This window comes from Peromyscus leucopus, chromosome 1, assembly GCF_004664715.2.
Source record: "Peromyscus leucopus breed LL Stock chromosome 1, UCI_PerLeu_2.1, whole genome shotgun sequence".
NCBI lineage: Eukaryota > Metazoa > Chordata > Mammalia > Rodentia > Cricetidae > Peromyscus > Peromyscus leucopus.
Window position 1 is genome coordinate 170016578 of NC_051063.1, and position 15285 is coordinate 170031862.

Here is a 15285-nt window from a genome sequence, read left to right on the forward strand (position 1 = left end):
CTGACGCGTCAATGGGGTGAAAGGGATGGCAGGAAGAGAGCAAGCCACACAGAGGCAGCCATCAGCCATCAGTCACATCCCAAGGAGAGTGAGGCACAGAGAGCGGCAGCTTCTAGGGCTGTGATGAACCCCTGGGAAGCCCTGTTGAACTTTCTACCCATGTCCCAAAAGGAGCTGAGCAATCCTGGTACCTGGGAGGCTGAAGCCGGAAAATATAGAGTTCAAGGCCAAGACAGGCAAGAAGGCTCAGAGGATAAATGCACCCGTTGCCAAACTTGATGGTGAGTTTGACCCCTGAGACCCATATGGATGGTAGAAGAATTGAACTGACTCCTACAAGTTGTCCTCTGACCTCTACATACATGCATCTCCTCCCCAAAAGAGTAAGTAAATGTTATGAAGAAGAGTAGTTCTAGGCCAGCCTAGTGCACTAAAAAAAAATTCCTCATATAATAATATTTTTAAAACCCATATAAGCTGGGCAGCGGTGGCGCACGCCTTTAATCCCAGGACTCGGGAGGCAGAGGCAGGCAGATCTCTGTGAGTTCGAGGCCAGCCTGGTCTACAGAGCGAGATCCACGAAAGGAACCAAAACTACATGGAGAAACTGTCTCAAAAAACCAAAACCAAACAAACAAAAAAACCTCATATAATAAAAACAAAGAAATAAATGAGCTGGGTGGTCGTGGCACACACCTTTAATCGCAGCACTGGGGAGGCAGAGGCAAGTGGATCTCTGAGTTCAAGACCAGCCTGGTCTACAGAGTTCTGGGACAGCCAGGGCTACACAAAGAAACTCTGCCTTGAAAAACCAAATAAATAAGTAATTTTTAAAGATTAAAAGAAAGAGACTCCTGTGGCCCAAAGATCCCATTATATTGATAGAGTCTCTGTCCCCTACCGGCTTAGACACTTGTCTCCTACACATGAAAGAAGGCAGTGGACAGACACAGAGTGGGTATCATGAGCAGCAGGGTTACAAACCACAGCTGCTGTTGCTGCTTCTTTTCAATAACTTGTTTATTTTTATTTTATGTGCATTGGTGTTTGCCTGGATGTACGTCTGCATGACAGTGCTGGATCCTGGAGTTACAGATAGCTGTGAGCTGCCATGTGGATGCTGGGAACTGAACCTGGGTCCTCTGGAAGAGCAGCCAGAGCCTTTTGTTAGTGTTGGTTTTTGGTTTGGTTTGGTTTGGTTTGGTTTGGTTTTGGTTTTTCGAGACAGGGTTTCCCTGTGTAGCTTTGTGCCCTTCCTGGAATGTGCTTTGTAGACCAGGCTGGTCTTGAACTCACAGAGATTCGTCTGCCTCTGCCTCCCAAGTGCTGGGATTAAAGGCGTGTGCCACCACCGCCCGGACTTTTTTTTTTTAAGTTTTTATTTATTTATTTCTTCAAGACAGGGTTTCTCTGCATAGCTCTGGCTATCCTAGAACTCACTCTGTAGAGCAGGCTGGCCTTGAACTCACAGAGACCCGCCTGCCTCTACCTCCTAAGTGCTGGGATTAAAAGCGTACGCTACCACCACAGCCCAGTGCTGTCAGTATATTCTTAACCACTCAGGTACCTCTCCAGCCCCCAAGCCACAACGTCTTACAACAAACTTGGGCCTGGCTTCAGGGCAAACAGGCTACTTCCAACTCATCCAGCAGGTGGAGGAGTTGTCTTGGGTGAGAAGCCAGTCTGCAATTCATAAGCCATCACTTGCTGGTTGGGACCCAGACTGCTTACAGAATGAGGTCTGGGCCCTTGGGAATATACCATGGGGTACAAGAGCATTTTATTTAGTGTTTGGCCTTATATGAAATATAAGATGGATGAGATTAATCTGGGCTGGCTGCCCAAGGGCACTTAGGAAGAAACAAAGCAATTGTGAAATCCTGAAATAGAAACCCTGACGGCTCTGGCCAGAGCTCCAAGCCCACTGAGACCTGGGCCGGCTGTGAGGGGAGCCTGGGGAGTAGATCTCAGCCAAGGAGCCCAACACTTTTGTGCCCTAGCCATGGGATAAATTCTCATAAGTTCTGTTCTCCCCGACACCTCAGACAGGGTCTCCACATACCCCAGGCTGACCTGGAACCTGCAGCCCTCCTGCCTCAGCCACCTGAATACTAGAACTACAAGGCACGCATCACCACACTACAGCTTCATTCTCCTGCTTCAGAATAAACGGGCTGTAAGGAGGTTAAGAGCACATACTGCTCTTGCAGAGGATTCACGTGGATTACAGCACCCATGCTAGATCCAAACCCAGGCCCAGCTGAGCTTTTGTGTGTGCGAACATACGTGGCTGTCCACCTTGTTTCTGAGTTAGTCTCCCGCTGGCCTGGAATTCATGAGGAGGCTAGGCTAGCCACACAGTTCCTGGGGCCTCCTTAGCACTGGGATCACAAGCAAGTCCCACACACCTGGACGTTTTTTATTGTAGGCTGTGAGGATGGAACTCAGGTCTTCGTGTTTGAAAGGGAACTGCTCTACCGAGTGAGCCATCTCCCCAGGCCCAGAGCCTGGAACTTGATTAGAAGGTAAATAAGCCAATGTGTCACCCCTAGGTGAGGCATCTCGCTCCAGAAGCTGGAAGTCCTCTGTGCTGGGCCCTCACGGGCTGGGACATGCAGGAAGCTGCTGGAATCTTTCTACCATCCCCTCTTAAAATGGAAGTTTCTCCCCATCCCTGCCTGCCCCCCTCCACACACACACACTAGTCTACTGGGTGAAAGGTGAGGGGATGGCTGAACCAATCACAGTTCCCAGTGGCTTGGTGAGCTGTCACACTGCCATTGGGTCCTGGGCCATCAGGGTATGCACGATGAGCAGACATCAGACAATTCTTGGGAATCAGACAATTCTTGATAGAGGTGACAACAGAGGGGGATCTGACTTGCTTCCACTGAGGCAGGCCAAGCAAATGTTTTTGTCTGCTACTGGGACAGCTAAAGTGTGCTAGGTGGATACAGTCTGGACCTTCCAGAAGCAGACCATGTGGCAGACAGTTAAGTCCTAGCCACCCGTGCCCGTCAAGTACATCCATCTCTACCAGACACATCTTCAACCCCTGGACAAGCAAGGTCCTCGTCCGCCCTGTTTGAACCAGGCCCTCCCGGCCCTCTCGGACAGTATCTCACTGGGCCCTAAATAAGAGCTGGAAGGACACGGGGCTGAAGGAGAGCAGGGAGGGACTGAGCTGTGACCGCGATGGCAGGAGATGTGCAAGATGAGGAGATGAAGAGCAGGCAAGAGGAAGGAGAAAGGACACCAGGGTTGGGCAGCAGGACACGCGCATTACCTGCTGAAGGCTGCTGCTCCACACACAGTGCTGCCAGCCCCCATCTGCGCCCTTGGAGGCCAGGCAGGAGGTGCAGTTGGGGAGGAGGTGACAGGGGGTGGGGCAGGGCAGGGGGGGCGACGACTCCACTGGCATGGGAGACACATTCAGCAGAGAGTGGCTGAAGCAAGTCCAGTCATAAGTGGGCTGCACCGACAGGATGCGGCGAGTCTCCCCTGGGGTTGGAGGCACAGGGTAGTCACCAGGCCTCCCTGAGGAGACCCCGCCATTCTTCTCCCCCAGGCCCAAGGGTGGAAGCCTTAGCCCTGCTCTCCTAGACCCAGGAGTCTCGTCCCCAGCCTTCCTCCCTCAGACCCCAGCTCCCCTCCAAGACCGAGGGGTCCAGGCCCCCTTTAGAAACCATGTCTACAGACTCACCTGTCCTCTTGAACTGTCGTGTCCACATGCACTTGCCCTCCCGTGTGCACTGCTCACAGTCAGCGGCCCCACAGGCCGCCTCTGAGCAGTTCCCAGCCCAGAAGACCTCTCGCTGGTTGATTCGACAGTCATTCTCCGAGGTGCAGGACCCATTGCGCCCGATGCAGGCACCCTCCGGGCAGTTGGTGCACCACTTACAGCGGGGAGTGGATGCCTGCTGCAGACAAGGGCTCGGTGGGCTCTGTGGGGCTTGGCATCCCTTCTGACGTAGTTCTTCCTACCCAACCAACCACAGTGGAGACCAGTACCTCTACGCACTACACACCTCTCCATCTCCAGGCTGCAGGGTCCGAGGATGGCGGGCCAGGCACTCACTGCAGGTCCGCAGCCTCCGACACTCCTCAGGCGAGCGAGGCATTGGGGAGCAAGGAGGCACCCCACAGCCCAACCTAGAGGGCATGAGACTGGCTCACTCACATGCATCTAGGACTCATGCTTTGTCTCTTAAGCATGGTCCAGCAGAACCCCACCCTACACCATGTCCCAAGTGGTACCTCAGGATCCTGGTCAACCCCACCCATGGGTGATACGTGGGCTGATGTCCACCTGCCACTGGAACCTGAGACATTACCAACTGTCCCCTGCTCCCTAGCCCTATCCAAAACAGTGTCCTTCCTCTCACACAGATAGAGGTCAGGTCTCCCTGTGCCACCCCCCCTCGCCTCTCAGTCCCTCAGAGGTACCCCAGGAATGTCTCTGAACTGAAGCTTTCCATCCCCCTGCCTCATCCACAGCACAGGTCTATAATTCCTTGGAAGCTCATGGATTTTTAGCATTATTCAGATTTAAAAAAAACAAAACAAAACAACTGGTAGTCCTGTTATGACGCACAGGCTCACAGGTGGGTGTGTCAGCATTTGTGTATCAAACCCATTGTGTAACAATACCTCCCGATGCATGGTGACATGCTCTGCTGCCTACAATGGGACAAACAAAACCCATAAACAGGCTTCCATCATAGCAACAGAGCAGGAACATGAGTTAACCAAGGAGCTATTGGCTTCCGGAGATGTGTGGATTCCTGAACTGCAGGTGAGGAAACTGTAGAGTTGGTCAGAGCTTGGTCTCAGCAGGTACTGGAAGCCTTTTCTGAGCTGCTCCCACTTGCCCTTCCTGTCTCAATGTCTGCCAGTGCAGATGATATTGCAAATACCCTGGGCACAGCACCGCTTTCAGTCCTTGCGGTTCCAAATTACACTGATCATTTAGAACCAAGTTCCCACCCAGCTCCTCCAGAAGGGAGACCTCAGGGTACAAGCAGGGCTCGTACTGGAGCAGTCCCAACCACCTCCACCTCTCATGATCACTCACTTCCCCATGTATGAACCAGAACCAGACAGTCAAACTTCAAGACCTCCCTCAGGTCCAGCCCACCTCCTAAAGCCTCAGAGAACACCAGCATGTACTGTGCAATGGACTGTCAGTCACTATGGTTACCTGTGGGCCTGGTCCCCAGACAGGCAAGCACCATGGCACCAGCTGCAGGCCCCAGACTGGTTACAAGCTTCAGGTGAAGGCAGTAGACGGCAGGGGTCAGGGGGCAAGGTCAATGCCAGCAGGCGGCCCAAGGCCACTCCCCCAAATCCTCCAGAGATGTACAGGCGGCTACCCACTGCTGCGACTGCATGGGCCACAGACTCCTCCATCGGGGACCCCACAAAGGCTGGACCTGAAGAAAGATGGGGTGTTCAGAGACAGGTAGAGAGCAGGAAACGCAAGGGAGAGAGCCACCAGAAGACTGGCCAGGAGGGATATGTGGAGAAGACAGAGTGACAGGAGGCAGAGAGGGGACGGACAGATGGACTGGAGAATCAGGCAGCAAAGAGAGGAACAGAAAGGTAGACAAAAAGGAAAAACAATATGAAGAGAGGAACAAGAACAGAGGAGGGAGCTGGAAAGATGACTCAGTGGTTAAGAACATTTGTTGCTCCTGGAGAGGACCCAGGTCAGGTTTCCAGCACCCACATGGTGGCTCACAACCATCTGTAAGTCCGATTCCAGGGGATATGACACCTCCTTCTGACCTCTGTGGGCACCGGCACACACTTGGTGCACAGACATATAGACAGACAAACACTCATACCTGTATTATAAAATATCAAGAAAGCTTAAAAAGGAAAAGACAAGATTAGCAGTGGGCTGGGGAAGTGCTGAGTGGCACAGGGCTGCCTAGCGAGCACAAGGCATGGGCTCCACCCAGAACACTGTACAGAACGAACAAGCAAAAGGAGGGAGCAAGACAAAGATTCTGGACCCAGATGGAGATGGTGGTCACACAGCACTAAAAACTATGTGACAGTAAAAGTTCTAAATGCCACCATAATAATAAATTATCTGTATGTGATTGTGTGTGTGTGTGTGTGTGTGTGTGTGTGTGTGTGTGTGTGTGTGCATGTGCGTATGTGTATGTTTTGCTAGGAACTGAAGCCAGGACATTGTGCATGCCAAGCAAGTACTCTGCTAAACACAAAGCTCTATTGACCATTTTTAAATGGTTTAAGTTTCATGTTACATATAATGGTTTAAATGTCTTATAAATTTAAATTAATATCTGGGTTTTTTTTAAAATCCAAGACAGAATGAATATTAGGAAGGCTGATATAGAGTAAAAGGGAATTAGAGAGCATGAGAGAGAAAGGGAAAAGGAAAAGAGAAAACACACAGAACACAGGTCCTAGAAATACAAGCCATCACAGTATACAATGAAAAGGCGAGATAAGGTCTGAGGTCATGGCTTAGCAATAACGCTCACATTGGACATTCCTCAGTGAGGGCTGGGAGTATGGCTCAGTGGTGGAGCATTTATCCAGAATCCTACCTATAAGGCCAAGGAGATAAAATGTGGAAGACAGAGACCTGTCTGTTGGTAGGAAGAGAGTAGTATGTGATGTACAGTACATTCCTATGCTCTGCAGGGAAGAGGGAGGCAGAGGAGGAGAATGAGCCCGGAGTTACAAGGAGCAATATTGGTTGTGGAGATCCCAGGGCTGGGAGCTGGAGATATGGCTCAGGAATAGAGTGCTTGCCTAGAATCCACAAATGAGGGGTGTGGGACACGGCTCAGTCCTAGAACACTTGCCTAAATCTACCAGCGGTAATGCAATTGTCTTGTATGTGCAAGGCCTGAGTGTCTCAGAAGCATTGAAAAAAACAAGTCATATGCCTATTTCTCTTTCTCTCTCTGTCAACATTTTGCTTATTACAAAATACAAATTCCTTCCAGTTCTAAACTATCTAGACTCCCCCTTTGTATTCTTCCACCAACACGTCATTACTGCAGTCTGGGTATTAAGGATATAATGGTCAGTAAATAAATAGCACTGTGGTTTTTGTTTGTTTACTTTGGGAGTTTCTTTTGAGCTTCTTAAAAGTAAAGTTTATTCTACAGTACATTCTACATTTTTATATATTAAACTTCCAATTTTTAAAAAGATTATTTAGTGTGTGTGTGTGTGTGTGTGTGTGTGTGTGTGTGTGTGTGAGAGAGAGAGAGAGAGAGAGAGAGAGAGAGAGAGAGAGAGAGAGGTCTTTCCCTGAATTTGGAACCTGAGTTTTCTGAGCTATTCTGGGGCCACCAAGCTCCAGTGACCCTGCTGTCTCTGCTTGCCTCAGAGCTGGGGTTATAAGCATGTGTGGGACACTCAACTCATTATGTGGGTGCTGAGATCTGAACTCTAGTCTTCACGGATACACAGAAAGCACTTGTGACTGCTGAGCCATCTCTCCAGTCCTACAATTTCCAATTCTTTAAGCCTATTTCTAACCCGTGAACAGAAAACCTGGAAGGACACTTTCTACTTACAACAGTGGTTGTTGCTACAGAGCTTTTGTTTTTCTTCCTATTTTATAAATTATGTACAATGATTACTATTACTTTTATAACCAGAATAAAAAAGTATTTCTGCTTTCCACAGTGGTTGTACAAGTTTGCATTCCCACCAACAGTGGAGGAGTGTTCCCTTTGCTCCACATTCTCTCCAACATTGACTGTCATTAGTGTTTTTGATCATAGCCATTCTGGCAAGTGTAAGGTGGTATCTCAGAGTCATTTTGATTTGCATTTCTCTGATAATTAAGGATGTTGAGCATTTCTTTAAATGTCTTTCAGCCATTTGTGATTCTTGTTTTGTGAATTCTCTGTTTAGCTCTTTAGCCCATTTTTCAATTGGATTGTTCAGTATTTTGATGTCTAGTTTCTTGAGTTCTTTATATACTTTTGGGATACCATCTTACAAGGACTCCAATTTGCAGTAAGGCTCCTTAAGGAAGGGAATGGTTCAGTTGCCTTTAGCCTACTGGCTATGGGTGGATTAGGACTTCTGTTGGTCTTTTCTGTGTCGAACACACAGATTGCAAGCCCAGTGCCACTTTGAGATCTTTGGCAGCAGTCACTCTACAGCTCACACACGATTGAGCCTGTACGATAATGAGTACTCAGAGACGGATAATGCCTGGGGGGGCACTCATCAACCTAAGACAGAGCACCTGTGTGGCCTGGGCAGGCATCTCCATGACGGGTAAGGTGACCTGCTGATGTCCCAAGCAACCTAAGTCAGAAGCTCATTTTTTAGTAAAAAGTAGGGCCCTGGCCCCCGTTTTGGGTAACTGTTGCCTTGCTTGCTGACCTGGACCTTGATATCCTCCCTATGCTAATTCCCTGCCGGTTTCCACCCTCCTGAATGCTTAAGGGAAGTTCACTGTCTGTGTATCCTGCATAATGGGCGTTAACAGCTTAGATGCAAGATTGTAAAACATCGGTAGCGAACTTCTGCCCTCCGGGGTTCTCCCATTGTGCTGTAAGCCTGTATTTAAGACCTTTTCCCTCCTTCAATGCATTCGGCATTTAAAAAAAAAAAAAAAAGTATTTCTGCAAAGGCAGGCAGAGCGGTGGCAGAGATGGGGTCATAATAAAGACCAAAAACTGAGCTATTACCCACTGAGGAGTTAGTGAAAACAAGGAGATTAAGAGCTTGGAACAGGGGCTGGAGAGATGGCTCAGAGGTTAAGAGCACTGACTGCTCTTCCAGAGTTCCTGAGTTCAATTCCCAGCACCCACATGGTGGCTCACAACCATCTGTAATGAGATCTGGCACCCTCCTCTGTGTACATAATAAATAAATAAATCTTTTAAAAAAAAGAGAGAGAGAGATTGGAACAGGGACACCTTTAATCCCAGCACCCAGGGAAGGAGCCAACTCCATGAGATGTGACCAGAACAGATCTGAACACTCTGTCTGAGGCCAACCCAGGGTCCAGCTGCCGATCCTATGAAACCCAACTTAGGGGTGTTGGTGAGATTACCCTACTAAACAACCTGCTCAGCTGAGATCCATTTGGGAGAGGATTCAGAATCCTACAGTCTGCAGTCTGAGGAAACAAGATCAGCTGAGGAGTTGACGAATGAGCAAAACGTGACCTGACAACACAAAAGAAGGTGCCGCCCAACCACTGAACCATACACCAGAATCATAGGCCTACACTACACCGACTGGGAACAGATAAGCCCCCATCTCCAGACTGGCAGATCAGGTCTCTAGCCCCTAGCCCTGCCCATCAAGAGTCCCAGGGACCAGACAGCTACCTTTCCCTGCTCCCTGAGACAGAACCCACTAACACTGATTTGAGTGAGCTGCTCCCAAAGAAACAGAGCACAACAGCACCAATTTAACCAAGAACTCCTAGTGGACCAAGACTAACAATTAGAACAAGAGAGGCACTCTCAGACACAGACACTGCCTGCACTGAGCAGAGGAAGAGATGAGTAGACGCCAGTGCAAAAATACAGGGAACAACATAAAGACCTATATGGCAACATCAGAACCTAGTGATTCTACACCTGCAAGACCTGAACATACCAAGGCAGAAGAAGCAGAAGAAATCGATCCAAAAAATGACTTTAAGAAGATGATAGAGGCCCTTAAAGAAGAAATAAAAAACTCCCTTAAAGAGGAAATAAAAAATTCCCTTAAAGAAATAGAAGAAAAAATGAACGAAAAGTTGGAAGAAATCAAAGAAAGCCAAGAAAAAGTAATTAAACAGATGAAGGAAACAATTCAAGATTTGAAAATTGAAACTGAAACAATAAAGAAAACAAAAACTGAGGGAATGCTGGAAATAGAAATCCTGACTAAATGAACAGGAACTACAGAAGCAAGCATAACCAACTGAATGCAAGAGATGGAACAGAGAATCTCTGACACTGAAGACACGATAGAGAAAATAGATTCATCAGTCAAAGAAAACACCAAAGACAAAAAAGTTATAACACAAAACGTCCAAGAAATTTGTTATACCATGAAAAGACCAAACCTAAGAATAATAGGGATAGAAGGAGAAGAATACCAACTCAAAGGCACAGAAAATATATTCAACAAAATCATAGAAGAAAACTTCCCTAACCTAAAGAAAGAAATACCTATGAAGATACAAAAAGCTTGCAGAACACCAAATAGGCTGGATCCAAAAAAAAAAAAAAAAAAAAAAAAGTCCCCTCGCCACATAATAATCAAAACACTAAACATACAGAACAAAGAAAAAATATTAAGAGCTGCTGCAAAGGAAAAAGACCAAGTAACATATTAAAGGCAAATCCATCAGAATAACACCAGACTTCTCAATAGAGACTATGAAAGCTAGAAGGTCCTGGACAAATGTTATGCAGACACTAAGAGACCACAGATGCCAACCCAGACTATTATACCCAGCAAAACTCTCAATCACCATAGGCAGAGTAAACAAAATATTCCATGATAAAACCAGATTTAATGAATACCTGACCACAAACCCAGCCCTACAGAAAGCACTAGAAGTCAAAATCCAACCCAAAGAAACTGAACACACCCATGAAAACTCAGGCAATAGATAATCCCACAGCAACATATACCAAAGAAGGACAACACAACACAACCACAAAAAATAACAGGAATTAACAATCACTGGTCATTAATATCCATCAATATCAATGGTCTCAACTCACCTATAAAAAGACACAGACTAACAGAATGGATAAGAAAACAAGATCCATCCATCTGCTGCATACAAGAAACACACCTTAACTTCAAAGACAGACACTACCTCCGAGTAAAGGGCTGGGAAAAGGCTTTCCAAGCAAATGGACCTAAGAAACAAGCTGGTGTAGCTATCCTAATATCTAGTAAAATAGACTTCAAACTAAAATCAATCAAAAGAGATCAGGATGGACATTACATATTTATCACAGGAAAAATCCACCAAGATGAAGTCTTGATTCTGAACATTTATGCCCCAAATACAAAGTCACTCACATTCATAAAAGAAACATTACTAAAGCTTAAATTGCACATCAAACCCCACACATTTGTAGTGGGAAATTTCAACACACCACTCTCACCAAAAGACAGATCTACCAGACTGAAACTTAACAAAGAAATAAAGGACCTAACAGATGTTATGACTCAAATGGACTTAATAGATATCTACAGAACATTCCATCCTAACACAAAAGAATATAGCTTCTTGTCAGCACCCCATGGAACCTTCTCTAAAACTGACCACATGCTTGGTCACAAAACAAATCTCAACAGATACAAAAAAATTGGAATAACCTCCTGTATCTTACCGGACCACCATGCCTTTCAACAACAACAAAAATTATAGAAAGCCTACAATCTCATGGAAACTGAATAATGCCCACCTGAAACATCAATGTGTCAAGGAAGAAATAAAGACAGAAATTAAAGAGTTCCTAGAATTCAATGAAAATGAAAGTACAACATACCCAAACTTATGGGACACTATGAAAGCAGTGCTAAGAGAAAAATTCATAGTTCTAAATGCACACAGTTTGGGCTTTCTCTCGACCATTGCCAGTAGACTATTGTGGAGGTATCTTTGTGGATTTCTGGGGACCTCTCTAGCACTTTGCTTCTTCCAATTCCCATGGGGTCATTTATCATGGTCTCTTTTTCCTTGTTCTCCCTCTTTGTTCTTGATCCAGCTAGGATCTCATGCTCACCTAAGCTCTCTTTCCCTCGACCCTTGACTTACTCTGGCGATAGGATGGCCAAACACCCTAACTGTTGTGCTAGAAATCTCATCCAATGACTGATGGAAGCAGATGCAGAGATCCACGGCTAGGCCCCAGGTGTAGCTCCAGGAATCCAATCGGCAAGAAAGAGGAGGGATTATATGAGCAAGAATTGTTGAGACCAAGATTGGAAAAATCACAAGGACAAATAGCCAAACTAGTGGAAACACATGAACTATGAACCAATAGCTGAGGAGCCCCCAACTGGATCAGGCCCTCTGAATAAGTGAGACAGTTGATTAGCTTGAACTGTTTGGGAGGCACCCAGGCTGTGGGACGGGGACCTGTCCTCAGTGCATGAGCTGGATGTTCGGAACCTGGGATCTATGCAGGGACACTTTGCTCAGCCTGGGAAGAGGGGACTAGACCTGCCTGAACTGAATCTACCAGGCTGAGCTGAATCCCCAGGGGAGTCCTTGCCCTGGAGGAGATGGGAATGGGAGATGGCTGGGGGGGGGGGAGGAGGGAGGACAGGGGAATCCGTTGCTGATATGTAAAATTAAATTAAATTATAAAATTAAAAAAATAAAATCAATGAAACAAAGAGTTGGTTCTTTGAAAAAAAAAATCAACAAGATAGACAAACCCCTATCCAAATTAATCAAAAGGCAAAGAGAAAGCACCCAAATTAACAAAATCAGAAATGAAAAGGGAGACATAACAACAGACAAAGAGGAAATCCACAGAATCATCAGGTCATACTTTGAAAACCTGTACTCCACAAAATTGGAAAATCCGGAAGAAACAGACAATTTTCTGGATAAATATCACATACCAAAGTTAAATCAAGACTAGATAAACTATTTAAATAGACCAATAACCCCTAAAGAAATAGAAACAGTCATCAAAAGTCTCCCAACCAAAAAAAAAAAGCCCAGGACCAGATGGTTTCAGTGCAGAATTCTACCAGATTTTCAAAGAAGAACTAATTCCAATACTCTTCAAATTGTTCCACACAATAGAAACAGAAGGAACACTACCAAACTCTTTTTATGAGGCTACAATTACCAAGCCACACAAAGATGCAACAAAGAAAGAGAACTACAGACCAATCTCCCTCAGGAACATTGATGCAAAAATACTCAACAAAATATTGGCAAACTGAATCCAAGAACACATCAAAAAAATTATCCACCATGACCAAGTAGGTTTCATCCCAGGGATGCATGGATGGTTCAACATACAAAAATCTGTCAATGTAATACACCATATAAACAAACTGAAAGAAAAAAACCACATGATCATCTCATTAGATGCTGAAAAAGCCTTTGACAAAATCCAACACCCCTTCATGATAAAGGTCTTGGAGCAATCAGGAATACAAGGAACATTCCTAAACATAATAAAGGCAACTTACAGCAAGTCAACAGCCAACATCAAATTAAATGGAAAGAAACTCAAAGCGATTCCACTAAAATCAGGAACAAGACAAGGCTGTCCACTATCCCCATATTTATTCAATATAGTACTTGAAGTTCTAGCTAGAGCAATAAGACAACAAAAGGAGATCAAAGGGATATAAATTGGAATGGAACAAGTCAAACTTTCACTATTTGCAGATGATATGATAGTATACATAAGTGACCCCAAAAAAATCTACCAGGGAATTCCTACAGCTGATAAACTCCTTCAGTAAAGTGGCAAGATACAAGATCAACTCAAAAAAATCAGTAGCCCTCCTATACACAAATGATAAAAGGGATGAGAAAGAAGTCTGAGAAACATCACCCTTTACAATAGCCACAAATAATATAAAACACCTTGGGATAACACTAACTAATCCAGTGAAGGACCTTTTTGATAAGAACTTTAAATCTCTAAAGAAAGAAATTGAAGAAGATATCAGAAAATGGAAGGATCTCCCATGCTCATGAATAGGTAGGATTAATATAGTAAAAATGGCAATCTTACCAAAAGCAATCTACAGATTCAATGCAATCCCCACCAAAATCCCAACACAATTCTTCACAGACTTGGAAAGAAAAATACTCAACTTTATATGGAAAAACAAAAGACCCAGGATAGCTAAAAGAATCCTATACGATAAAGCAACCCCTGGAGGCATCACCATCCCTGACCTCAAGCTCTACTATAGAGCTATAGTAATAAAAACAGCTACTGGTATAAAAACTGACATAGGGACCAATGGAATCGAATTGAAGACCCTGACATTAATCCATACACATATGAACACCTGATTTTTTACAAAGAAGCCAAAACTATACAATGGAAAAAAGAAAGTATCTTCAACAAATAGTGCTGGCATAACTGGATGTCAATATGTAAAAGATTACAAATAGATCCATATCTGTCACCATGTACAAAACTCAAGTCCAGGTGGATCAAAGACCTCAACATAAATCCAGTTACACTAAACTTAATAGAAGAGAAAGTAGGAAGCACTCTTGAACGCATCGGCACAGGAGATCACTTCCTAAATATAACACCAGCAGCACAGACACTGAGAGAAACAATTAATAAATGGGACCTCTTGAAACTGAGAAGCTTTTGTAGGGCAAAAGACAAGGTCAATAAGACACAAAGACAGCCTACAGAATGGGAAAAGACCTTCATCAACCCCACATCTGACAGAGGACTGATCTCCAAAGTATATAAAGAACTTAAGAAACTAGACATCAAAATACTGAACAATCCAATTGAAAAATGGGCTGAAGAACTAAACAGAATTCTCAAAAGAAGAATCACAACTGGCTGAAAGACATTTAAAGAAATGCTCAATATCCTTAATCATCAGAGAAATACAAATCAAAACAACTCTGAGATACCACCTTATACCTGTCAGAATGGCTATGATCAAAAACACTAATGACAGTCAATGTTGGAGAGGATGTGGAGCAAGGGGAACACTCCTCCACTGTTGGTGGGAATGCAAACTTGTACAACCACTGTGGAAATCAGTATGGCAGTTTCTCAGAAAATTAGGAATCGAACTACCTCAAGACCCAGCCATCCCACTCTTGGGCATATACCCAAGGAATGCTCTGTCATACCACAAAGATACATGCTCAACTATGTTCATAGCAGCACTATTTGTAATAGCCAGAACCTGGAAACAACCTAGATGCCCGTCAACTGAAGAATGGATTAAGAAAATGTGGTACATATACACAATGGAGTACTACTCAGCAGAGAAAAACAATGACAGCGTGAAATTTGCAGGCAAATGGATGGAACTAGAAAATATCCTGAGTGAGGTAACCCAAACCCAGAAGGTCAAACATGGTATGTACTCACTCATAAGTGGATTCTAGATATAAAGTGAAGAACAATCATACTGCAACCCACAGAACCAGGGAGGCTATATAGCAGTGGGGACCCTAGGATGACTGTGGCTTATAGTAAGTTTTGGTTTTACTCAATTACTGGGCAAGCCTCAACGAAATATTTCACAATTAGGATAAGAATTTATACTGTATCAAGCTGATAATAGAAAAAT

The 15285-nt window shown here is 44.9% G+C and overlaps 2 protein-coding genes across 3 annotated transcripts in view; one reads left to right on the forward strand and one right to left on the reverse strand.

Moving 5' to 3' along the window:
- Positions 1-15285, forward strand: part of LOC114688528 (carcinoembryonic antigen-related cell adhesion molecule 1-like) — an 875221-nt gene that overhangs the window by 277272 nt on the left and 582664 nt on the right. The window lies entirely within an intron of this gene.
- Positions 1-15285, reverse strand: part of Megf8 (multiple EGF like domains 8) — a 58289-nt gene that overhangs the window by 10137 nt on the left and 32867 nt on the right. Inside the window, exons 31-34 of one of the 2 annotated variants that reach the window (XM_028860008.2) lie at positions 5201-5432; positions 4029-4152; positions 3704-3917; positions 3287-3501 (exon numbers count right to left, since the gene is read on the reverse strand). In XM_028860008.2, the coding sequence (XP_028715841.1) occupies positions 3287-3501; positions 3704-3917; positions 4029-4152; positions 5201-5432 (785 nt within the window). Of the gene's footprint in view, positions 1-3286; positions 3502-3703; positions 3921-4028; positions 4153-5200; positions 5433-15285 lie in introns of both variants that reach the window. The other variant, XM_028860007.2, reaches the window with a different exon arrangement.